The sequence below is a fragment of the Chiloscyllium punctatum genome, chromosome 29, assembly GCF_047496795.1.
Source record: "Chiloscyllium punctatum isolate Juve2018m chromosome 29, sChiPun1.3, whole genome shotgun sequence".
In the NCBI taxonomy this organism is placed as follows: Eukaryota; Metazoa; Chordata; class Chondrichthyes; order Orectolobiformes; family Hemiscylliidae; genus Chiloscyllium; species Chiloscyllium punctatum.
In genome coordinates, this window is record NC_092767.1 from 71,934,667 (window position 1) to 71,960,855 (window position 26,189).

General features: G+C 48.8%; 1 protein-coding gene across 3 annotated transcripts in view; it reads left to right on the forward strand.

Annotated features, from left to right (window-relative positions):
* prkd2 (protein kinase D2) overlaps positions 1 to 15,095 on the forward strand; it is a 116,913-nt gene extending 101,818 nt beyond the window's left edge. For all 3 annotated transcript variants that reach the window (XM_072549377.1, XM_072549378.1, XM_072549379.1), the window contains 9 exons: positions 276 to 534; positions 2,845 to 2,897; positions 3,503 to 3,575; positions 4,744 to 4,850; positions 5,268 to 5,429; positions 9,128 to 9,226; positions 10,314 to 10,581; positions 10,913 to 10,998; positions 12,674 to 15,095. In XM_072549377.1, coding sequence (XP_072405478.1) covers positions 276 to 534; positions 2,845 to 2,897; positions 3,503 to 3,575; positions 4,744 to 4,850; positions 5,268 to 5,429; positions 9,128 to 9,226; positions 10,314 to 10,581; positions 10,913 to 10,998; positions 12,674 to 12,883 — 1,317 coding nt within the window. In that variant the 3' untranslated portion in view covers positions 12,884 to 15,095. The remainder of the gene's footprint in view (positions 1 to 275; positions 535 to 2,844; positions 2,898 to 3,502; positions 3,576 to 4,743; positions 4,851 to 5,267; positions 5,430 to 9,127; positions 9,227 to 10,313; positions 10,582 to 10,912; positions 10,999 to 12,673) is intronic.
* The last annotated feature ends 11,094 nt before the right edge of the window (positions 15,096 to 26,189 follow it).

Genomic DNA, 26,189 nt, shown 5'->3' on the forward strand with positions numbered 1-26,189 from the left:
TTTCAGAGTAGAGGGAGCTTAACGCTCTGGTTTCAGAAAGTAGAGGGAGCTTTACTGACGGTTTCGGAGAGTAGAGGGAGCTGTACACTGTGTCGGTTTCAGAAAGTAGGGGTTAGAGTCCAGACGTGTCTGATTTTGTTTTCTACTGTTTTCCCCCACGCCCTCTCTTCCCCCCCCCCCCCCCCCCCACGCCCTTCCCCCCCCCCCCCCCCCCCCCACGCCCTTCCCCCCCCCCCCCCCCCCCCCCCCCACATTGGTCCTCTCTGCCTGTCCAGGAGATCCCCCTCTCGGAGATCCTGGGGGTGGAACCTGCTGAGAACTCTGCGACCATCCCTCACTGCTTCGAGATCCGGACAGGCAACGTGGTGTACTTTGTGGGCGAGAATCCTGCCTCGCACCCACCTTCGGGATCCGGAGATCCGGGCAGCGTCTCCTGGGTGGAGGAGGCCAAGGCCTGGGAAGCGGCTATCCGGCAAGCACTGAAACCTGTCATCTTCCAGGACACTCAGGACCCCCAGGAGCAGACCCCACACAGTAAGAGCCTGAGCTTCTCCACCTTCCTGTTCACCGTCATGTCCTCTAGCTCTCTCTTGGCTTTCCAGAGGTTACTGTCAGAACAGCATTGGAGGAGGCCATTCAGCCCACTGTATATGTCCCCCCACTCTCTCTTGCCAGTGATCTGCAGAGTGACCCAGGGGACGCTAACTCACTCTTTCAGTTTCCTACTTCTCTTGCCTCTCCTTGTTTGATTTGATTGGGTCGCAAGTGCAAAATAGAGAGCACCTACTCCATTTTCCCCCCCCCCCCCTCTCTCGCTGCCTCCCCACATTGTCCCATGCTGGGGGGTAGTTGCAAATGGATACTTGAGGTTGGCTCTACAGCCACTCTGATGATCTTGATTTGTCAGGAATTCCATTTGCAGGCCTGCTAAGTAGCAGCACTGAGCTGATCACAAGAACTGGGAGTAGTAGTGGGCCATTCGGCCCATCCCAAGCCTGCTCCGCCATTTAATACAATCGTGGCTGTTCTCATCTCGGCCTCAACTCCACTTTCTGCCCACTCCCCATAACCCTTCACCAATTAAAAATCTGTCTATATCTCTTCCTTACATTTACTCAATGTCCCAGCATCCACCACACTCTGGGCTAGCAATTTCCACAGCTCTTACAACCCTTTGGAACCCAGTGTGGAAGCAGTCCATTCAGCCCATCGAGTCTGCCCTCACCCTCTGAAGAGCATCCCACCCAGATCCACTGCACACCCTATTCCTGCATTTTCCCACAGCTAACCCACCCAGCCTGCACACGTTAAAGATTAGATTCCCTACAATATGGAAACAAGCCCTTCGGCCCAACAAGTCCACACTAACCCTCCGAAGAGCAACCCGCCCAGACCTATTCCCCCACCCCACCCCACCCCACCCCACCCTACCCCACCCTTACCCCTGACTAATGCACTAATCACTATGGGTTATTTAGCACAACCAATCCACCCTAACCTGCACATCTTTGGATTGTGGGGGTAAACCGGAGCATCCAAAGGAAACCCACCCAGACACTGGGCGAATGTACAAACTCCACACAGTAGTCACCCAAGGCAGGGATTGAACCTGGTCCCCTGGCGCTGTGATGCAACAGTGCTAACCACTGAGCCACCATGCCGCCCCTGCAGGCAATTTCCTATGGCCTATCCACCGAACTGGCATACCTTTGGATTGTGGGAGGAAACCCATGCAGACACAGGAAGAACGTGCAAACTCCACACAGACAGTCACCTGAGGGTGGAATCGAACCCAGATCCCTAGTACTATGAGGTGACAGTGCTAACCACTGAGCCACCATGCTGCTCCCCCATATCCTATACCTACGACCTCTCAGATGAGAAAGCACCCTCTCCACATCTACTGTGTCAATCCCCTTTAGCATCTTCTATCCTTCACTTCGATCTCCTCTCATTTTTCTAAACTCTAGTGAGTATGGGCCTCTTAATTGCTCCATCTCTCCTCCAGGGATTAAGAATTTTGGCTCAGGAATACATCTAGTGAGCCCTCTGTATCCACATCAACGCTATCCTTTATCTCACGCGCTCTCTTTAAGTGATGGAAAAGGGTGCATTTACATAGCACCTTTTGCAATCGCATTACCCGGCAAAACCCCCACACGATCTGATCGCCGTTAATTAATCTGTTTTCGGTGATGGTTCCTGAGTGGCGAATATTGGCCAGGGTAGTGCTGTCCCTCGAGGACCCACAGTTGGTGGGGGCATCGACATGGGTGGGGAGCAGCAGTACCCTTGACGACGCGGCACTCCCTCAGGCGCTACACTTCGCCTAACGGGCTCAAGTGGGATTTGAACCCTCTATCCTCCGAACCGGAAGGCCAGCACCTTGCCCTTCAAAATGGGAGCTGACTCTATCGGCCTCGCCTTTGGCAGTGCCCAGGGTGGGTGTACCCCTGCCCACATGGCACACCAGTGGCCTGGTTCAGTACAGCTGACCCCTCACCCCATGGCCCCCACTCAAGGGGAGAGACGATGGGTTCCCTGCAGCGTCCCTGTAGATGACGCAAGTGGCCATTCCTGAATGGAGAGGTACTGGCAAACTGTTGGGCCCTGGGGGGATATCGCAGTCTTCCACTGTCTGTTGCCCCTGAATTGGTGGCTCAGGGACAAGAAGCCTGTTTACCCTCGGGTGTGGGAGGGGGCTATGGTTGCCTAAAGACAACTCTTACCCCCCCTGCCCAGATGGTAAGGCAGTGCCAATCTGAGCTCAGGCCAGCCGACCTGTCCCCGTGCCCATTCGCCGACTGTGTCACTGATCGGGATTTTTATTGCTTCACTTTGCAGGACAGGCCTCAGTCAATTTCTCCGTGCCCAACAGTCAGAGTCTGGAGAATGTGGTGAGTATCGCCACTGGGGAGCTGGGCAGACAACAGCACAAACTGCCAGAGGGGTGGCAGTGCCTCAGTCATGGGAGATCCAGTTTAATGTAGAAAACTCGGCGTAGAGGAAGCTTCACTTGGTATTTCACCCTATACTGTTACCTGCCTTAGGAGTGCTTGAGGTGGACAGTGTAGAGGAAGCTTTACTTTGTTTTCAGTTTTTAAAAAATGTAGAGGGAGCTTTACCCTGTAGCTAACTCCGTGCTGTCCCTGTCCTGGGACTATTTGATGGGCACAGTGTAGAGGGAGCTTTATTCTGTCTCTAACCCCGTGCCATCCCTGTCCTGGGAGTGTTTGATGGGGGACAGTGTAGAGGGAGCTTTACTCTGTATCTAACACTGTGCTGTCCCTGTCCCTGTCCCTGGGAGTGTTTGATGAGGGCAATGTAGAGGCAGTTTTACTCTGTACCTAACCTGTGCTGTCCCTGATTTGGAACAGTATAAAGTGATCTTTCTCCATCCCTGTCCTGCAGGGAAACTTCTGTAGAGTATCCCTCGGACTTCCCTCCCTGAGGTATTTGCATTCTGACTGCCTGTTCTCTCACTCTGCTTTCCTTCTACCAGGATATTGCGATTGTCTACCAGATCTTTGCAGACGAGGTGCTTGGATCAGGCCAGTTTGGGATTGTTTATGGAGGTGAGATTATCCAGACACTGTGGACTGGCATTAATGTGGCGCTATTTCCAGTCCTGGTTCTGTTCTTACACGTTGGCGTAGAGCAAAGCATCCAATCCCCCTCAGAACAATTCCCTTGTTCAACCGAGTGAGACAGTAGCATTGTGGCAGTGTCACTGTACTGGGACTCCAGATGCCCAAGTGAATGCTGTAAGACTCCATCCAGTGCCCTTTAGGAAGGGAAATCTACCCTCTGGACTACATGTGACTCCAGACCCACAGGGATGCGGTCAGCTCTTAGTGATAGGCAACAAATACTGGCCTAGCCATTAATGCCACGGCTGCATGAACAAATGTCAAACCCAACTCAGAGTTTGATGCCATATTTGCAGGCTTGCTCAGGGAGTAGGGGATGAGATACCAACTCCACCACAAGACCGTGGCTTTGGTACACACACACAGGTGGTCATGAAGATTGTTGACTTTGCAAAGATAGAAAATAAAGAAATTTAGTCCAGTTTTGTATTTAACAGGATCTGTAGCTTTTCTGTGTGCACGCGTGTGTGTGTGTCTGCGTGTCTGTCTATCTGACTGTCTGTGTGTGTGTGTGTGTGTGTGTGTGTGTGTGTGTATGTGTGTGTCTGTATGCGGGTCTGTCTGTTTGTGTGCGTCTGTTTGTCTCTCTGCGTGTGTGTCTTGTCAGCATGCCTGTCTGCGTGTGTTTCTGTCTGCGTGTGTGTGTGCGTTTGCGTGTGTGGGGCAGTGGGTTCATAGAGTCATACAGCATTGAAACAGACCCTTCAGCCCAACTCATTCTTGCTGACCAGGTTTCCTAAACTGAACCAATCCCATTTACTTCCATTTGACCCGTATCCCTCTCGACCTTTTCTATCCATGTACCTGTCCAAATCTCTTCAATGTTGGAATTGCACCCATCTCCACCACTTCTGCTAAAGAATACGTGTAGACAGAAACCTTGCACTCTGGGCCTGGTTTTTACCTGCCCTGGGCCTGGGTGGGGGGCATTGGATAAATATCTGGACAGGGAAAGCTCTAGAATTGACGCAACTCGGATTGGCGGCTGTTTCAAAGAGCTAGCATGGGTGCAGTGGGCTGATTGGCCTCCCCGCTGTGGTTCAAACACATTGACTGTTCCCTCGCACCCCTATCCCCTGCTCTTTGTTCCCAGGCAAGCACAGAGAGACCGGGCGGGACGTAGCAATCAAAGTCATTGACAAACTGCGCTTCCCAACCAAACAGGAGAGCCAGCTACGCAATGAGGTGGCCATCCTACAGGTAAGCTCGGGGCTGGGGGTGGTCACCCGTACGGCAGATTGGCCCCTGAATGGGAGGGGTTGCAGGGGGTGGTCTGTTTCTGCCCGTCTTTCCGGTGCTCTGTGGCATAGTGTTGATCTGACTGGCGAGAGGTTTCCTGCCAACTTTACTCCATTCAAACACTCAACTGAAGGCGACTGGGCCAGGAGGGATTCGGAGGACTGACCGACTTCCCAGAATTCACTGCCACCTTCCTGATGGACTTCCCAAGGAGCTGGATACTCCTGAACGGCTGACGTCTTTTATCTATCTTTTCCTGTATTGCCCCATTAAATGCCATCTCTGCTGCAGGTTGGCAGGACCTGTGTTTGCCCTCCCCCCCCACCCCGTTGCTGGGGTAACCACCTCCTGCCCTCATTCTCCCTCCTCTGTCCACAGGGCCTATCTCACCCTGGAGTGGTCAACCTGGAATGCATGTTCGAGACTCCCGAGAAGGTGTTTGTCGTCATGGAGAAGCTTCACAGCGACATGTTGGAAATGATCCTGTCCAGCGAGAGGGGCCGGCTACCGGAAAGGATCACCAAGTTCATGATCACACAGGTAACCGACTGGATCACACAGGTAACCAACTAGATCACACAGGTAACCGACTGGATCACATAGGTAACCAACTGCATTCCTTATCTGCTGCGTGTTCAGACTCAGGCAGCAGATAAGCATGCCATTTGGCCCATCGTATCTATTCCGATCAACAATCATCAAACAGCACTAATTCAATTCACTTGCACTTAAGGGTTGTATGATGGTTCAGTGGTTAGCACTGCTACCTCACAGCGCCAGGGTCCCAGGTTTGATTCCAGCCTCTGACAACTGTCTGTGTGGAGTTTGCACATTCTCCCCGTGTCTGTATTGGTTTCCTCCTACAGTCCAAAGATGTATTAGGATGAGTTGGCCATGTTAAGTTGACTCATAGTGTCCAGGGGATGTGCAGGCTAGATGGGTGGATGGGGGGGGAGTGGGAATGCTCTATGGAGGGTCAGTGTGGACTCTGGGCCAAATGGCCTTTTTCCACACTGTAGGGATTCAATTCTTTTGAGTCCCACAGGTCTACAGCGCAGAAAATGGCCCTTCAGCCCATCTAATCTGCTTTAGTCGAAAACAACCTTTTCAATCCCACTTTCCAACCCATAGCCCTGGTGTCACAAGTGCTCATCCAAATGCTTCCTAAATGTTTTAAGGGTTTCTAAAGAGTTTTTCCTGACATTCTCCTTTCAACTTCCTGCCCCTCACCTTAAACCCACCCCCCCACAACCCCCAGTCGTGATGGCTAAATGTTTCTTCAATGTCCCTCGTAATTAAATCCAACTCAGTCACATTGCCCCCTCAGTCTCCTCTACTCCTGTCCCATTTTCCCCAACTCCACCCCCCGCACCCCCCATTTGAACTGTTTCCATAATCTACAATTTCCACTCCCATCATTTGAAGGATTTGTATTTATATTTTAAAATAAATGAATCCATGGAGCAGCCAAATTAATTAGCTGCAGTATTGCTTTATCCCAGCAGGTGGTGCAGCTGAGACCTGTAGCTGTACATCGTCCCCAAGAGGAGCTTGGTTTTATTGCAACAGTTTGACTTCATTTAAAACAACTTTTAGATTTTGGTGACGCTGCTTGTGTATTCTCACAGAGAGAAGGGAGGGGAAAAGAGGCATTCAGCCCAACTAGTCTGTGCCAGTATTTATGCTCCACAGCATAATGGAGTGGCATTTATGGGTGGCACGGTGGCTCAGTGGTTAGCACTGCTGCCTCACCAGGGACCCAAGTTCGATTCCACCCTCGAGTGACTGTCTGTGTGGAGTTTGTACATTCTCCCCGTGTCTACGTGGGTTCCCTCCGGGTGCTCCGGTTTCCTCCCACGTTCCAAAGATGTGCAGGTTAGGATGAATTGGCCATGCTAAATTGCCCATAGTTAAGATGAGAGTGGTGCTGGAAAAGCACAGCAGGTCAGGCAGCATCCGAGGAGCAGGAAAATCGACGTTTCGGGCAAAAGCCCTTCAGTAGTCCTCACTTTTGCCTAAATTGCCCATTGCGTCCAGGGATGTGTAGGTTAGGTGCATTAGTCAGGGGTAAAAACAAAAGGGTAGGGGAGTAGGTTTTGGGTGTGTTACTCTTCGGAGGGTCGGTGTGGACTTGTTGGGCCGAAGGATCTGTTTCCACGCTGTAGGGATTCTAGTTCTAATTCAACACCATGAGTCATCAACACAATCCTTAGGGAACATCAGAGAGGAGGAGGGAGGGAATTATAGAGCTGAAACTGGAATCACCTGCACCATTAATGAAGTAAGGGTCTGCCAAAAAAAAACAGAATTGCAAGAGTGCAACGTTAAAACGTGGCGCACTGCAGCACAGGAACCGGCCCTTCGGCCCACTGTGTCTGTGCTAGCCACAATGCCATTTTAAACTAATCCCATCTATCTGCACCTGACCCGTATCCCTCTATTCCCAGCCTGTGTCTGTCTAAATGCCTCCTAAATGTGGCTGTTGTATCTCCCAGCTCCTCTGGCAGCATATTCCAGGGACCTACCACCCTCCATGTGAAAACAAGACTTGCTTCATTCATCTCCTTCAAATGTCTCCCCCTCTTGCCTCAAACCTGAGGCCCCTAGTTTTGACATTTCCACCGTGGGATAAGGTCTCCTGACTATCCGTGCCTCTCGTAGTTTTATAAACTTCTATCAGGTAGCTCCTTAGCCTCCGACGCTCGAGAAAAACCAATCCAAGTTTGTCCAGACTCTCTTCATAGCTCATACACTCCAATCCTGGCAAACCACACTTCTGCACCCTCTCCAAAGCCTCCACATCCTTCCTTATAGTGTGACACGCAATACTCCCAAGTGTGGCCTAACTAAAGTCTTGCCAACTTTTATATTCAGTGCCCTGACTGATGAAGGCAACTTATGCCGTATGCCGCCTTTACCATCTTATCCACTTGTGCTGCCACTTTCGGGGAACCATGATCCCAAGATCCCACCGTATATCAAAGCTGCTCAGGGTCCTGCCATTCATTGGACACTTCCCTCTTGCATTTAGAGTCATAGAGATGTACAGCATGGAAACAGACCCTTCAGTCCAACCCGTCCATGCTGACCAGATATCCCAACCTGCCAGCACCCGGCCCATATCCCTCCAAACCCTTCCTATTCATATACCCATCCAGATGCCTTTTAAATGTTGTAATTGTACCAGCCTCCACCACTTCCTCTGGCAGCTCATTCCATACACGTACCACCCTCTGTGTGAAAACGTTGCCCCTTAGGTCTCTTTTATATCTTTCCCCTCTCACCCTAAACCTATTCCCTCTAGTTCTGGACTCCCTGACCCCAGGGAGAAGACTTTGCCGATTTACCCACAATGCTCCACCTTGCCATTTCTTTGCCCAATCTTCCAATCTGTATCCCTTGACAATCCTCCTCATTTATCCACGGCTGCACCAATTTTCATGATGTTTGCAAACATACCCGTCTACACTTGCATCCAGATCTCAAGCGAGCTGGAGGGAATTGTTTTTATTCACTCCACTATATAGACCATTATTTATTGACCACCCCTAATTGCCAATGAGGGCAGTTAAGTTAGCCATATTGCTGTGGGTCTGGAGTCACATGTAGGCCCACACCAGGACAACAGTTTCCTTCCCTGAAGGATGGTGAACCAACTGGGTTTTTCCCAACAATTGGGGAAATTGGCAATGGTCACAATTAGATTCTTAATTCCAGATTTTGTTTGTTTAATTTAAGTTTGGGCAGGATTTCAACCTGCCTCCCCAGGGCATGGGCCCAGGTCTCTGGATTAACTATCCCATGATAATGCCACTAGGCCATTCCTGCCTCCTGTTACAACCTGAGCAAGAGACAGGGCCAGGGGGGAAACAGCACCAATCCACCACTGTTTTGGGGCACCAAATCCTGAATGGTCCAGGATAGAGTTTAGCTTTTCCACACTGCATTGTCTGCTGTATGTGGCTTTTCATTTGAGGCCAATCTTGCCCATTTGCATACAAATTGGAGAGTGATCAGAAAAAGGGGTGGGGGGGGACTGTGCCCTATTTGAATTAACATTCCAACCCCAGCCCCAGCCCATCCTTTAGTGTTTTTGAGTAAACCTGGATGTTGGAATATGGGTGTGTTATGTGTTAAATCTGAATGTCTAGGCCACAGTGGGACAGAAAGCAGTGATAAGCCACTTTGACTGACAAGATGGCACTGTTTATTGAGTTGTTTTCTTTCTGTTTCCATAGATCCTTGTTGCCCTCCGGCATCTACACTTCAAGAACATCGTGCACTGTGATCTCAAACCAGAAAATGTGCTGTTGGCGTCAGCTGAGCCCCTCCCTCAGGTGGGTGATCAAGATGGCCACCTTCCATCCCTGCATTCTCTGACCTTCTCAAGGTGGCTGCTTTCCATCCCCACGTTCTGTCCTGACCTTCCCAAGATGGTCACCTTTCATTCCCACATTTTCTCCTGACCTTCCCACGGTGCCTGCCTTCCACGCTCCCACGTTCCCCCTTGACCTTCCCAAAATGGCCACCTTGTATGATCCCTGCATTCGGTCCTTTCAAAACCACTCACACCTGTCTTGATCTGGAGCTGCCTCCTTTCCTGCACTCTGGGATTCCAGGGTTTGAGAATTTTGTCAAGGGGCAATTAGGCATGGCCAACATTTGCTGGCTGAACCTACGTTCCTACGTTCCGCTGAACAAATTGCAAGCACAGCAGGAGAACCCGAAGGAAGGGATTGGGCCTGACCTGGCCTGCACTTCTGGATTTGGCCATTGGGGGGGAGCACCCTGCCTTAACCCCCTCTGCTCAGTCCCAGGGTTACCTTGACTAATGGTGAACTGATAAGGGGAGGTGGTATTATTGCCGAGCTGTTAATCCAGCGACCCAGGTGGGTTCGAATCCCATCACAGCAGAATTCTAATTCAATTAAAAATCTGGGATTAAGAGTCTAATGATGACCATGAATCGATTGTTGGGGGAAAAAGCCATCTGGTTCACTAATACCCTTAAGGGAAGGAAACTGTTATCCTTACCTGGTCTGGCCTACACGTGACTCCAGGCCCACAGCGATGGGGTTGACTCTTAACTGCCCCATGGGCAGTAACTGCTGGGCTGGCCGTCGTGCCCTCAACCTGTGAATAAATTATTGTTTAAAAAGCCTCGTACCAGTTTGAGGGGGAAGAGCTGGATGCTATTCAAATGCCAAGTAAGACTTGGTTTGAATACAATTTTGAAATCGAGACGTCTCCAAGCGACGGGATATCTTCTGGGGATTGGGAAATAAAAGCAGGACCATGTGACTCCAGAAGAGGAGGTGTCAATAACTGTGGCCTGTTGTTGTAAACTCAGTCGATGAATAATCCATTCCTCTGAGCCCTGCCTTTGGCACCTTCTGTGACTCCCCTTTCTCCCCTTGATCCCAGGTGAAACTCTGTGACTTTGGCTTTGCCCGAATCATCGGCGAGAAATCCTTTCGCCGCTCGGTGGTGGGCACCCCGGCCTACCTGGCACCTGAGGTACTTCTGGACAAAGGCTACAACCGCTCCCTGGACATGTGGTCAGTGGGGGTGATCCTGTACGTCAGCCTCAGCGGCACCTTCCCCTTCAATGAGGACGAGGACATCAATGATCAGATCCAGAACGCTGCATTCATGTACCCACCCAATCCCTGGAAGGAGATCTCACAGGAAGGTGAGGCAGAAGATGGAAGGGGTTTGAGGGGTGGAGCTCTATATCTAACCCTGTGCTGTCCCTGACCTGGGAGTGTTTGATGGGGACAGTGTAGAGAGAGGTTTATTCTGTATCTAAACCCAGTGCTGTCCCTTCCTGGGAGTATTTGATGGGGAACAGTGTAGAGAGAGCTTTATTCTGTATCTAAACCCAGTGCTGTCCCTGTCCTGGGAGTATTTGATGGGGGGCTGTGCTGTATATATTGGATTGCAATCCAGTCTCTAACATCAGTTTGAGAACCCTCTAAGGAGGGGGGAGCGAATGATCAGCTGAAATCTCTCTCCTTTTAAAGGCATTGATCTGATCAACAACTTGCTCCAGGTGAAGATGAGGAAACGATACAGTGTGGACAAGTCTTTGAGTCACCCCTTCCTGCAGGTAACCTTTGGCTTCTGGGGGCTGGGGTTGGGGGTAGGTCGGTCAGTACCTCAGATTGTCCTGTGTTCGGCCCCAGTGCTGGAACTGATCTGGTGGCCCAGCACAGTACAGAGGGAGTGCCACACTGTCTGACAACCCCCCCACCCCAGGCCCCCTGCAGTTTGCTGCTTCAGTTTGGGGTTGAAGGTGCAACGTCACCTTTTCGGATGGGCTACAGGATCATCCCGAGGTGTCTTGGCTAAATCCCATCATGTTGCTAGCTACTTCGGCCATTTTGCATGGAATGAGACCATTAGGCCCATCTCTTCAGACGTGCCCAATGCCATTCTGTTCCAATTCTCCTCTCTGTGATTGCCGGATGAATCTTGGTGATGGTGACCGTGGGGCAACCATTGTCTTTTATCAAAACCTGTCTGGTTCACCGATGTCCTTCTGGAAATCTGTCCAGTCTTGCTTGGTCAGGCCTACATATGGCTCCTGACCCACAGCACTGGGGCTGTCTCTTCCATCTGAACTTACTGAACAAGCCACACTTTTCAAGCTGAATTAGGGATTGACCTTGCCAGCAATACCCATGTTTTGCCAAAGAATAAGTTGATGGAAACCTTCCTGTGAGATTGGTGCCATGCCAATGGCCCATCTGAGCCAGTTGGCGCAAGTGGCATTGTACACCAGAATCCCCCTTCCTTATTTCATTCCCGTGCCAAATAAAGGAAAGTGGGGGGAGGAGTGCAGAGGAACCTCGATTATCCGAACGAGATGGGCGGACACTATTTCGATCGGCTGGTTGATTATTTGGATAATCGATTTTACCTTAAACAAGGGAAGTCATGCTGATCTAACACTGGGAGAAAGCGAGGACTGCAGATGCTGGAGATCAGAGTCGAGAGTGCGGTGCTGGAAAAGCCCAGCAGGTCAGGCAGCATCCGAGGGGCAGGAGAATCGACATTTCGGGCATAAGCCCTTCATCGGGATCTAACGCTGTGCAGTAGCAGAGAATTTTTTAAAATCTATAATTTTAATGTATTGAGCACAAGAAGACACAGACTCCACAACAGGAACAAAATAAAGCAATGATAACATGAGAAAACTTTTTAAAAATGCAGCAGTAGTTAACATTCGGCATGCAGTGGCGAGGGGAGCATTTAACAAAGTCCTGAACGGCTTCAACGATCGCAAGAGCATTTCTCAGTTTGCGGGAGTTCAGTCTTGTGTTAGAAAGACAGAAGCACTGCCTCATGGATGGTTTTATGCTCTCTGCCTTTTTTTTTAATAAAATGAACGGCCCAGTAACATACTGTAAAACACTTCATTTTGCAAAGGGCTTTGCAGGACCTTGACATCATCTTCGGATCATCCGAAATTCGGATAATCGATATTCCTCTGCAGATCACAAAGGAGTAGGCCATTTGGTGCATCTAACTCTATCTGTACTATTCCCATATTCTTTAGTCTGGCCATGGATAGATTCTGGGGATAACTGTAGAAATTGGGGATGATTTGGGAAGGGGAGGTGTTTATTGAGGGTAACCTGGCTGTGGTGCACCAACTATCTGTTTCCCAACTGTGATGGTGACAGCCCTTTCAGTTTCACAAAGGAATAAGAGAACGGTCTTTTGAGTCCAATTTCTGACGACTCCACATTCCCTCCCCCCTATTCCCTCCCCCGATACAGGACCAGCAGACGTGGTTGGACCTGCGAGAGCTGGAATGCAAGATTGGAAAGCGGTACCTGACCCATGAGAGCGATGACCCACGCTGGGAGCAACGCAGCCAGGCACAACACCTACAGTACCTGCCCCACCTCACCAAACAGCCCCCTCCTGCTGCTAGCTCAGGCAGCAGAGATGTGCAGAGACTCAGCGAGAGAGTCAGCATCCTCTGAGCACACTCCTGGAGTTCAGGAAAGATGTCCATACCCCTTTAATACAAACTCAGTCTCCCACACACACTCTCACAACAGTCTTTCTCACTCTCTGTTTCTGTCTTTCTCTCGCATGTGCGCATATGTTCTTTCTCTCTGACTCTCTCTTGTGCTTTCATTTTCTCTCTCTGACTCTTACATGCTCTCTCTGTCTGATTCTCTCGCACATTGACTTTCACACACACTCTCTATCTGTTTCTCTCACACTGACTCTCTCGCGCACTTACTGTCTGTCTGACTCTCTCTCTCGCACAGTCTCTCTATCTGACTCTTCGCAAACTTTCAGTCTGACTCTTCACACACTCTGTTTCTCTCACTGACTTTCTCTCGCACACTCTATCTGACTGACTCTCTTGCACTCTCTCTCTCTCTCTCTGTCTGACTCTTTCTCACACATTCTGACTCACACACAGTCTGTCTGTTTCTCTCACACACTGACTTTCTGTCGCACACTCTGTCTCTCTCACACTCTCTGTCTGACTCTCTCACACAAACTTTCTTTCAGTCTTTCTATCTGTTTCTCTCTCACTGACCTTCGCACACACTCTCTGTCTGCCTGACTTTCTCTCACACACACACACACACACTCTCTTTCTCTCTCTCACTCTCAAACACTCAGTCTGTCTGTTTTTCTCTCACACTGCCTTTCTATCGCACACTCTCTCTCTGTCTCTCACACACTCACTCTGTCTGATTCTCTTGCACACACTCTGACTCGCAATCTCTGTCTGATTCTCTTGCACACTCTCTCTCTGTCTGTCTGTCTGTCTCTTGCACACTGTCTGACTTTCTGTCTCTCGCACACGCACACGCACACTCACACTCTCTCTCTCGCTCTCTCTCACACACACTGTCACGTATTAAAGGTTTCGGTTGGTGAGGGCTACATGGATTGAGACTTTAACCCCCTGACCGATCAGTCTTACTCCTGCAGTTTAAGAGGTCAGGATCTCACTCCGTGGGATGTGAGAATCTGGTTATTCATGGGGCTGCAGGAGAGGCTTGGTTCTGTACATTAAAAGCCTTCCAACCCAAACAGGGTACAGGGTGGTGGTACAGGAACATTCAGTCTGACTAACGAAGCTGCTGATCTGCCTGTTGATTAGGGTCAATATTTAGGAGGGGGGTAATTAAAAGGGGAAAGAAATTAATCCCCCCCCCTCTCAAAAAGAGGCAGTGAGCTATGGACATGTTTTAAGCGTATTTTATAATCACAGTACCTTTAGTATTTTTAAAGATAAGAACATTGTACTCCTTTAGCAATCCCTGCTCCTAAACTGGAATTCACCAGTTTGCTGACCCAGGGAATACCTTGTTTCCCAGATGAAGCCAGTGTTAACTATATTGCTACCTGCATTGGATTAGCCACATTGGTAGTACAGCGGCCAATATTCAAACTTTTCTTTCATCTACCTGTTCAGAGATGCTACTACACGCCCTCAGGAGCAGGAGGGACTTGAGCCCAGTCCTCCTGGCTCAGAGGCAGGGACACTGAGCCCTCGGGAGCTCAGGGAAATGGTGGGGAACGTTCCCAGTTGGGGCCGGTGACTCTGGGAGCACTGTCCAGGAATCGAGGCCTATAGAACCTCCCAGAGCCTGCCTCAAACTCCCAGCCTTGAGTCATTGAGGTGGGGAAGGGGCAGGAGGGAGTGGGGGCTGCCAGTTTGTATCAGTGTGGGACCCCCTACAGATAGGTCTGGGTGGAGGGGGGCTAAACCTTGCAAAAGGAGGTAAATCCTAGAAGGGTTCAGAAAGTTACAGCAAGGGAGCTCTCTTGCTTGAGTGAATGCTACCAGCATTCTCTGATGTGTTGTATGTTACTTATTTATATAAATATATATTGTACAGAAGCAGAGACTACAAACTGAGAACAAAAGTATATTAAGTATTCCCATGTCTCCGGGTTGTTGTGTGGTTGGGACTGTGGGTTTGTTTCTAATGTTACTCACTGCAACTGTCATTCCCTCTGCCCCTTGTGAACATCAGTGTGAGTTTGTGTGTTTTTTTTTAAAACTGTAGAAGGTTCCTGTAGTGCCTGAGATTATGTCTGTCTGTGTGTGTCTGTGTCTCTCCCACTCTTTTTTTTTGGTCTCTCCCAACTCTCAGCAAACCCATTCCCCCATTGTTGTGGTGTGTAATGTATATATTTTTAATAAAAATGTATTTCTCTGCACACTCTTCGGCTGTCGTTCAGTGGGATCAACGTGTTTGCCTCTGAGTCAGATGATTCCAGGTTCAAGTCCAACCCAGGAACCAAACTGAACATCTATAGGCTGGCATCCTTTACAGAGCTTGGAGTGCCGCACTGTGGGAGGGTCGGTGCTGAGGGAGTGCCGCACTGTGGGAGGGTCGGTGCTGAGGGAGTGCCGCACTGTGGGAGGGTCGGTGCTGAGGGAGTGCCGCACTGTGGGAGGGTCGGTGCTGAGGGAGTGCCGCACTGTGGGAGGGTCGGTGCTGAGGGAGTGCCGCACTGTGGGAGGGTCGGTGCTGAGGGAGTGCCGCACTGTGGGAGGGTCGGTGCTGAGGGAGTGCCGCACTGTGGGAGGGTCGGTGCTGAGGGAGCGCCGCACTGTGGGAGGGTCGGTGCTGAGGGAGCGCCGCACTGTGGGAGGGTCGGTGCTGAGGGAGCGCCGCACTGTCGGAGGGTCAGTGCTGTAGGAGCGCCGCACTGGCGGAGGGTCAGTGCTGTGGGAGAGCCGCACTGTCGGAGGGTCAGTGCTGTGGGAGCGCCGCACTATTGGAGGGTCAGTGCTGTGGGAGCGCCACACTGTGGGCGGGTCAGTGCTGAGGGAAGTGTTGTGGCGGCATGGTGGCACAGTGGTTAGCACTGCTGCCTCACAGCGCCAGAGACCCGGGTTCAATTCCCGTCTCAGGCGACTGACTGTGTGGAGTTTGCACGTTCTCCCCGTGTCTGCGTGGGTTTCCTCCGGGTGCTCCGGTTTCCTCCCACAGTCCAAAGATGTGCAGGTCAGGTGAATTGGCCATGCTAAATTGCCCGTAGTGTTAGGGGCAGGGGTAGATGTAGGTATGGGTGGGTTGCTCTTCGGGGCGGTATGGACTTGTTGGGCCGAAGGGCCTGTTTCCACACTGTAAGTAATCTAATCTAATCTAAAGTGTGTTGATTGATTGAACACAAATACCGCACCCTGGGAGGGTCAGTGCTGAGGCAGCATCGCACTGTTGGAGGGTTAGTGCTGAGAGAGTGGGGACTGTTGGAGGGCAGTGGATTCAAAACGGTAACTCTGTTTTTCTCTCTCTCTACATACCTGCTGAATATTTCCAACACTGCGTTTGTTTCAGATTTCCAGCATTTGCAGTTTTTTTGTTGTTGTTTGAGGCTTATCCATGCATCAGCCTCGTCAGTGAGGGTCACAAGCTATTCACCTATGGCAGGCATTGTAGTCTCTTGAGGTGATGCCGAGGATCGATGTCTGTGAGCATTCCACAATGCGATCACTCATGAGTGAGTGCGGCTGGTTTCTGCTGGGTCTTCAGCTGACTGATCACACTGGCCGCCTGTTCCTGGAAATATTCAGAGCCTAAAGTGGAGGTGGGAGGAGGGGAGTGAAGTTTGTCCACTTCAGTGGTAGCAATAAGATTGTGGTCTCACTATATTTAAAAATATTGCACAGAACGTTTGGTGTTTGTCCTTCATCTATGTGTGTGTTAGTCTGTCTGTGTGTCAGTGTCTGTCTCTCTGTGTGTGACTGTCTGACTCTGTGTCTGTATGTCTGCCTCTACCTCAGACTCTGTCTGAGTGCTTGTCTGTGTATGTGTGTCTTTGTGTCTGTGTGTGTGTGTGTGTCTGTCTGTCTGTGTCTGTATCTGTATGTGTGTGTATATAGGTTTATCTCTGCGTGTCAGTCTGTGTGTGTGTGTGTGTGTGTCTGTTTCTGTTTGTGTGTCTGTATCTGTGTGTGTGTACGTCTGCCTCTGTCTGTCTGTCTCTAAGTGTCTCTGTCTGTGCGTGTGTATGTGTTTGTCTGTCTCTGTTTATGCATGTTTGCGTATGTGTGCCACTCTGTGTGTCTGTGTGTGTGTGTGTGTGTGTGTGTGTCTTTTTGCCGTATGGCCGGTATCTACATATTTGACCTTTTTTTTTGTAGAAGAATTTATCAATTTGTTGTATAAAGACAATTAAACACCTATCCATCACTGTCGAGTGCTTTCTCTTCAGGAAAATCTCTAGTGTTCGATTCTGAGCTTAAACAAACCGACTGGGATTGCTGGATGGGATTGAGGGGATTGACCTCCCGATAGTTCATTTGTTCTCGCCAAAAGCATGCTGGCCTGTAATTCATTCAATCGGTGCTTGTGGGATCTTGCTATGTGTGAAATGGCTGTTGTCGTGGGCTGACTGAGCACCAGCATCATAGGTCAAAGGCCATTCAGATCCTTCAGACTGTTATAGAGTCATACAGTATGGAAACAGACCCTTCGGCCCAACCAGTCCATGCCGATCCATAATCCCAAATTAAACTAATCCCACCTGCCTGCTCCAGGTCATATCCCTCCAAACCTTTCCTATTCATGTACTTATCCAAAAGTCCTTTAAATATTGTAACTGTACTCACATCCACCACTTCCTCTGGAAGTTCATTCCACACAGTAATCACTTTGTGTAAAAAAACAAAAGTTTTCTCGTGTCCTTTTAAATGTAAACATGCCCCCTAGTCTCAAAATCCCCCACCCTAGAGAAACGATTCTTGTCACTCACCTTATCTATACCCTTTATGATTTTATAAACCTCTATAAGGTCACCCCTCAACATCCTACACTCCTGTGAAAAAAATTCCAAGTCTATCCAGTCTTTCTTTATAACTCAAACCTTCCATAATTGGCAAAATCTTGGCAAAAAATCTTCTGAACTTTCTCCAGCTTAATAATATCCTTCCTGTAACAGGGTGACCGGAACTGGACACTGTACTCCAGAAGAGGCCTCACCAATGTCCTGTACAACCTCAACATGACGTCCCAACTCCTATACTCAACAATGAAGGCAAGCGTGCTAAACGTCTTCTTTATTGCCCTGTCTTACTGTGACGCAAACTTCAAAGAATTATGTACCTGAACCCTGGGTCACTCTGTTCTACAACACTACTCAAGGCCCAATTTCTAATTGGCTAAGTCCTTTTTTTTATCAGAATGAAATACCTCACATTTATCCAAATTAAACTCCATCTGCCACTTCTCAGCCCAATGGCCCAATTGATCAAGGATCTCTTTATAATCTTAGATAGCCTTCTTCACTGTCCACTATACATACCCACCAACTTTGGCATCATTTTAGAGATGTTGTTATTCAGTATCTCCGTATCCCTTGATAATTTGACTCAAAACAAAGTGTGGCTCTTTACCTTGAAAGTTTTCAGTTGTAATCCTGTTGCCGTTTTGGACCAGGAGAGTTGCTCATTTATTTGTTCCATTTGTGTGGAGAATGTGAGTCCTGATTTCATTTAGAAACAGTCTAACTCTTAAAGATTAGGTGTGGGTTTGCTCGCTGAGCTAGAAGGTTCATTTTCAGATGTTTCGTCACCATAATAGGTAATATTTTCAGTGAGAGTCCGGATGAAGCCCGAAACTGCCCCTTTTGCTGTTCACTTGCCCCCACCAGAGGGATTAGAAAGCATCAAAAGTGTTCAATACTTTTGCACATCTCTGTTAAACCTCCGTTCTCTCAACTCTACAAAATGCAAGTTAAGTAGCTTCTCCTCACAATTTAATCCCTTTCAGCACTGCTCTCCTGAATCCAAGGTAGATAGGCAGGAGGCTGGAGGCATACAGTGGGACAGGCAGGAGGCTGGGGGAACACAGCAAGGCAGGCAGCATCAGGAGGGACAGGCAGGAGGCTGGGAGAACACAGCAAGGCAGGCAGCGTCAGGAGGGACAGGCAGGAGGCTGGGGGAACACAGCGAGGCAGGCAGCGTCAGGAGGGACAGGCAGGAGGCTGGGGGAACACAGCGAGGCAGGCAGCATCAGGAGGTGGAGAAGTCGACATTTTGGATGTAACCCTTCCTCAGGGCACATTGACTTGTCCTGATGGTGCCCAGTTTGCTGTGTCCTTCCAGCCTCCTGCTTGTCTACCTTGGATCCCAGCATCTGCAGGTTTTTTTTTCTGTCTCCTGAAACCATTAGCCCATGGGAGAGGGTCCCAAAAGCAGACTGTCTCCCCCTTCCCACCCAGCCCACTTTGTGAGGCCATTCCTAAATTCACTGACACTTGCATAGAATTTTTAGGTTATATTTCTGAAAATATATATTTGGGGTGGCACGGTGACTCAGCACTGCTGCCTCACAGCGCCAGAGACCCGGGTTCACTTCCCACCTCGGGCGACTGTCTGTGTGGAGTTTGCACATTCTCCCCGGGTCTGCGTGGGTTTCCTCCCACAGTCCAAAGATGTGCAGGTCAGGGTGGGTTGGCCATGGGAAATTGCCCCATAGTGTTAGGTGCATTAGTCAGAGGGAAATGAGGTTAGGGGAATGGGTCTGGCTGGGTTGCTCTTCGGAGGGCCGGCGTGGACTTGTTGGGCCGAAGGGCCTGTTTCCGCTCAGTAGGGATTCTAATCAATGATTCTTCTAATCGATATTTACGTTGGACACAGTTCCGAGAAAACTCACTCGGCTGATCCTTGAGGTCAGGCATTGTGTTATGAGGAAAACTTGAGTCTTGATTCTTTTATTTTCATTCATTTTCAAAATTCACTCACTGGGACGTGGGCATCTCTGGCAAACTAGCATTTGCTGCCCCTCCCATAATAGGTTGTGTTAAGGCTGTACAGGATACTTACGCAATTCCGTGTTCAGTTCTGGTCTCCCTGCTCTAGGACGGATGTTGTTAAACTTGAAAGGGTGTGGAAAAGAATTTACAAGGATGTTGCTGGGCCTTGAGGGTTTGAACTTTAGGGAGAAGCTGAACAGGCTGGGGCTGTTTTCCCTGGAACGTCGGAGGCTGAGGGGTGACCTTATAGAGGTTTATAAAATCACGAATGGATGGGGTGAATAGTCAAAGCTGGAGGGGCTAAAACAGAAATTGCTGGAAAAGCTCAGCGGGTCTGGCTGCATCTGTAGGGAGAAATCAGGGTTAACATTTCGGGGGCATAGATTTAAAGTGAGAGGGACCAGTTATAAGACGGACCCGAGAAGCAACTTCTTCACACAGAAGGTGATGCCCGTGTGGAATGAGCTGCCAAAGGAAGTGGTGGAGGCTGGTACAATTACAACATTTAAAAGGCATCTGGATGGGTATATGAATAGGAAGGGTTTGGAGGGATATGGGCCAAGCGCTGGCAAATGGGACTAGATTAGACTAGGATATCTGGTCAGCATGGACAAGTGGATAGAAGGGTCTGTTTCCATGCTCCACATCTCTATGACTCTATAACTCTAATAAAAAAGGCAGTTAAGGATCAACCACATCACTGTGGGTCTGGAGTCACATGTAGGCCAGACCAGGTAAGGATGGCAGATTTCCCTTCCTAAAGGGCATTAATGATCCAGATGGGGTTTTCCAACAACAGTTTCCACCAATTGAATTCAAATTTCATGGACATAAAAGATTTGGTGAGGGCTGAGATAGTGGATGAGGGAGTATTTGTCCCTTGTACTCAGGTGGTACAGATGAAATAGAAGGGGTCTCTCAGACTGAAATGAGGACAAGTTTAGTCCCAACAATTTTCTTTCATATTTTGCCTCATGATGGTGATTGTTTGAAGTGGGGAAGGGCAACACAGAATGAAATGTTATTGGGGGGTAGGTTAAAGTGTGGAGTCTAATGTTGGTCTGCAGATGCAGCAGGTAGTTAAAAAGGCAAATGGAATATTGTCCTTTGTTGGGAGAGGGATGGAATTTAAAAACAGGGAGGTTAGGCTGTAGCTGTACAGGGTGTTGGTAAGGCCACACCTGGAGTACTGTGTACAGTTTTGGTCTCCTTACTTGAGAAAGGATGTACTGGTCTTGGAGGGGCTGCAGAGGAGATATTGAGTAGGCTGGAACTATACTCATTGGAATTTAAAAGAATGAGAGGGAATCTGATTAAAACATTAAAATTATGGAGGGAATAGATAAGATAGAAGCAGGGAGGCTGTTTCCACAGGCAGATGAAACTAGAACCAGGGGGCATCGCCTCAAAATTGGGGGGAGCAGGTTTAAGACTAAGCTGAGGGGGAGCTTCTTCCCCCTAGAGGGTTGTGAATCTGTGGAATTCCCCGCCCAGGGAAGCAACTGAGGCTTCCTCATTGAATGTTTTTAGGGCAGAGAGATTTTTGAACAGTGAAGAGGTTAAGGGTTATGGTGAGCGGTCGGGTAAGTGGAGCTGAGTCCATGATAAAGATCAGCCATGATCAAGATCAGCCATGATCTTAATGGCAGAACAGGCTCGAGGGGTGAACTGAATTTTGTCTGGGGGGTCTTTAGTAGTTTGGCATTCTTTTCTACCCCCACAGTGAGCGGTGAGGGCGGAGTCACTGAATATATCCAGGGCTGACTGAGACCGTTTTCTTCAGATTGATGAGAGTCCGCGGTTGTGGGAGAGCAGGTATTGAGGTTGAACTCAGATCAGCCGTAGCATTAAGCGATGGCAGAGGAGGCTTGAGGGGCTGAATGGCCTGCTTCTCATAACCTCGCGAGATTGTCATGGCCAAACCGTTCCAGCACCTGGACACTGTCACCCCTCCAACTGGAGGCTGTGGTGTGATGGTAGAATGGAACCCAGAGTGATTATCAAACACACCCCTCTACCCCCAGGTCATCGCAGGTCAGAGATCACATGTGGGTTTGTCTTTTTATTCTGTTTGGTGTAATTTGCTGATCTACTGTGGGAACCCTCAATCTCAAGGGGCCTTTGGTAAATAGAGTAACAATGGGTTTGATGGATACGCACCAGAGGGCAGCAGAGTCTTTCCCTTAGAACAATCGTTTTGTGGCTGGGAATCATTTTGTAGCGTAGTTCGTTCCGTGGGACTGTGTGGTGTACGGGCTGTATCCTGGGACGTACACTGAGGCAAACATTGACTGCACCTGGAGGACCTTCAACTCAGTGAAAGATGCTCTTTGCTCTGCCTGAAACTTGCTGGTCTTCCAGAGCAAGGAGTTGACCCTGACCGAGTGTTGCAGACTGGCACATTCGAAGGTCCAGGACTAGGTGATGAAGGATGCACTGAAGCCTGGGGCAGCTGCCGCCCAGGGGCAGTGGGGAAAGACCACCGTCTGAGGTCTTCCTGCTGCAGTACAATGAGGGTTCACACAATTGATAGACCCACTTGCTGCCTCCAAATGAACCAAATGTGTCTTGCACAACTAGACATGTTCTTTTTGTTTTACAACTGTAGAGAATGACTGAGAAATATCAAAATTTCAACTTTTTTTGTTTATTTTCTCTCTGCAAAGATTGGATCGAGCTGATTTGGAACCTGTATACATATTTATAGATCATAAAATCATAGAACAGCCTACAATGTGGAAACAGGCCCTTCGGCCTAACAAGTTCACACCAACCCTCCAGAGAGTAAACTACCCAGACCCATTCCCCTCCCCTATTATCCTATACTGATCCCTGACTAATGCACCTAACCTACACATCCCTGAACACTATGGGCAATTTAGCATGGCCAAATCACCTAACATTTTTATGAATAAAGTATATGTTTAGAATTAAAAGCAAATTGTGCAGTTGAGAGTGTGATTTATGCCACACTGAAGACTGAATTTAAAGTATTGGGAAAGGTGTGTGCCAATATAATAGTTGCATTGTTTGTGCCATTTTGAATGTGTGAATAGAGTGAGAGGTCTCTGTTAACATTCGGGATCAAAATAAATCCAATGTCGATGCAGCAATGCCCAGCAGAGGGCACACTCAGTCAGAAAATGAATGGTTTCGGTCCCACTCTCAGCAAGTAATCCATGACCCTGCCAGTCCTGGGGGAAGAGCTGCATAGTCTGAGGAGCACAATCTTGATGGAGAATGGGGATGTCTCCCTGATGGAATGATGGTCCGTATGCAATGATTGGGAGATGCTGGTGTTGGACTGGGGTGTACAAAGTTGAAAATCTCTCAACACCAGGTTATAGTCCAACAGGTTTAGATTAGATTACTTACAGTGTGGAACAGGCCCTTCGGCCTGACAAGTCCACATTGGCCCTCTGAAGAGCATTTCCCCTACATCTACCCCTTCACCTAACACTACGGACAATCTAGCATGGCCAGTTCAACTAACCTGCGCATTTTTGGACTGTGGGAGGAAACCGGAGCACCCAGAGGAAACCCACGCAGACACGGGGAGAATGTGGAAGCTCCAGACAGACAGTTGCCTGAGGTGGGAGTTGAACCCAGGTCTCTGGCGCTATGAGGCAGTAGTGCTAACCACTGTGCCTATTTGGAAGCACTAGCTTTCAGAGCGCTGCTCCTTCCTCAGGTGGTTGTGGAGAATAAGATTGTAAGATACAGAATTTATAGCAAAAGTTTACAGTGTGATGTAATTGAAATTATAACAAACAATCCAGGTCGTTTTCAATATATAATTTCAGTTACATCACACTGTAAACTTTTGCTATAAATTCTGTATCTTACAATCTTATACTCCACAACCACCTGATGAAGGAACGGTACTCCGAAAGCTAGTGCTTCCAAATAAACCTTTTGGACTATAACCTGGTGTTGTGTGATTTTTCACTTTGATTGGGAGAGAATCTGTCATTACTGGCACAGCTCTCTGTCAGAACTTGCAGTACGCAAAAACGACTTCATTTCCCTTTTCAAAACAGTCACCACATTCCAATGATGCTTCAGCAGTAGCCAAAATTCCTATTTAAGTGTAAGTTTGTTTTAATGAGGAAGGAGCTTGGAGTTTTAAACAAAAAAGAGATTACATTGGGGCAGCACAGTGGGTCAGTGGTTAGTTCTGCTGCCTCACGGTAAGAAATGCTTCCAAATTACTCAACACAACTCAATCTTAATCAAAACCCATACAATACACCCCACAATAGAGTTGAAACCAGCCTGGTGGCTCAGTGGTTAGCACTGCTGCTTCTCATTGCCAGGAGCCTGGGTTTGATTCCCACCTCCAGTGATTGTCTGCGCGGCGTTTGCATGGTCTCCCTGTGTCTTGCGTGGGTTTCGTCTGGGTACCCTGTTTACTCCCAAAGCTTTGGGGAGGCAGGGTTATAGGTGGGTTGGGAGAAAGTGATGACTGTGGATGCTGGAGAGTCAGAGTTGAAAAGTGTGGCGCTGGAAAAGCACAGCATCCGAGTTGCGGGGAGGCGGTGTTTCGGGGATAAACCCTTCTCCGGGGTGGGGTGGGGGGGTTGGTGGATTGGCCATGGGTGGGAAATGCTGGGTTACAGGCAGTGGGTGCAATGCTGTTTAGAGGTTTGGTGTGGACTCGATGGGCCGAATAGCCTACGTCCACCTTGTAGGGATTCTAAATTCTCCTGCAAGAGGAAATATCCTCACCACGTGCAGCCTGTCAATAATCTTCAGGGACTTATATGTTTTAAGCCTCTTGCTTTTCTAAGCCCCCAGTGAGTCTATCCACCCTCGCCCCTAAAGCAGTGCACCCATTCCAGCTGAGAGTCTGGGAAAGCTACTCTCTAACTGTTTCTGATATATTTATAACCCTCCTTACAGCAGGATACTAAGAGCACACGAAATAGATTTACTAAAATATCACCAAAAAAATGAGGACCTGGATTGTTCTCCATTGAACAAGGGCGGTCACAAAACAATCAATAAAGGTGATGGCCTAGCGCTAGACTCTTAATTTACAGGCCCTTATTCATTGAAGTCTCAATATTGGATCACTCTGGATCAAGGAGGGGCCATGGCCCAGTGGTGATATCACTGGGCTATCCATCTGGAGAACCTTGTTATGCTCTGCGGACTCAAGTTCAAATCCTACTGATGTTGGTATTGTAGTGAAGAGTGTCGTTCTGGAAAAGCATGGCATCGAGGAGCAGGAGAGTTGACATTTTGGGCATAAGCTCTTTATCAGGAACCTAAAGGATTCCTAAAGGATTCGACTTTTGCTCGAAACGTCGACTCTCCTGCTCCTCGAATGCTGCCTGACCTGCTGTGTTTTTCCAGCACCACGCTCTTCAACATATACATGACTCCAGGCCCATAGCCCATGTGGTTGACTCTGGGCCAATGGGATGGGCAATAAATCAGGCTGAGCCATGTTCCACATCCTGTGAATAAATAATCTCAAAAGAGTCAATAATAAATAATGATGAGGGGTTCGAACAAAATAATCAGAGAGATGATTACCATTTCTCCCATGACAGCTGGCAGGTCTCTGGGTGCTGTTCCGGATTGGCCATGACAATTCCCCGATCGTGATAAGTAGGCCTTTCAGCCCATCGAATCTGCTATGCCATTGGACCCATTCTGTGGAGGTGTTGGTGTTAGATTGGGGTGGACAAAGTTAAAAATCACACAATACCAGGTTATAGTCCAACAGGAAGCACTAGCTTTCGGAGCGACACTCCACAACCACCTGATGAAGAAAGCTTCCACATAAACCTGTCGGACTATAACCTGGTTTTTCTGTGATTTTTAACCAAATAAACCTGTTGGACTAATTTGTGTGATTTTTAATATTCAATTCTTTATTCATTCACACAATGTTGGCATCACAGGCTAGGCCCAGCATTTATTTTATTGCCCCTCCCAGAGGGCAGTTAAGAGTCAACCACATTGCTGTGGGTCTGGAGTCATGTGTAGGCCAGAGCAGATAATGTCCTCAAGGGTATTAGTGAACCAGATGGGTTCCTCTATAGCAGAAAGTGGGGACTGCACGTGTGATGCTGGAAAAGCACACTAGGTCAGGCTGCATTCGAGGAGCAGGAGAGTCGACGTTTCGGGCAAGAGCCCTTCATCAGCAGTTCTTCGTCAGAAGGGTTCTTCCCCCAACTATCAATTCATTAGACTCATAAACCCAGATTGTTATTGAATTCAAATTCCAACATCTGCCCTGGTGAGATTCGAACCCAGGCCCCGAGAGAACATTACCTGCGCCTCTGTACTCTCTTGTCAATCGAAACAAAAACTATGTAACTCTGCCCTGAATATATTCACTGACCCAGCCTTCACTGCTCACTTGGGGAGGGGGGGTCAGTAACCAGAGGGACAAATACCTGGATTGAAAAAGAGAACGAGAGGGGAAAATTACAGTTTTATTTTAAATGACGGTGAGTCAGGCCCTGGGGTGCTGTGCCTGAGAGTTGCTGGTGAAAGCATGTTACAACACGGTGACTTTGTCTCACCTCGGTGAGT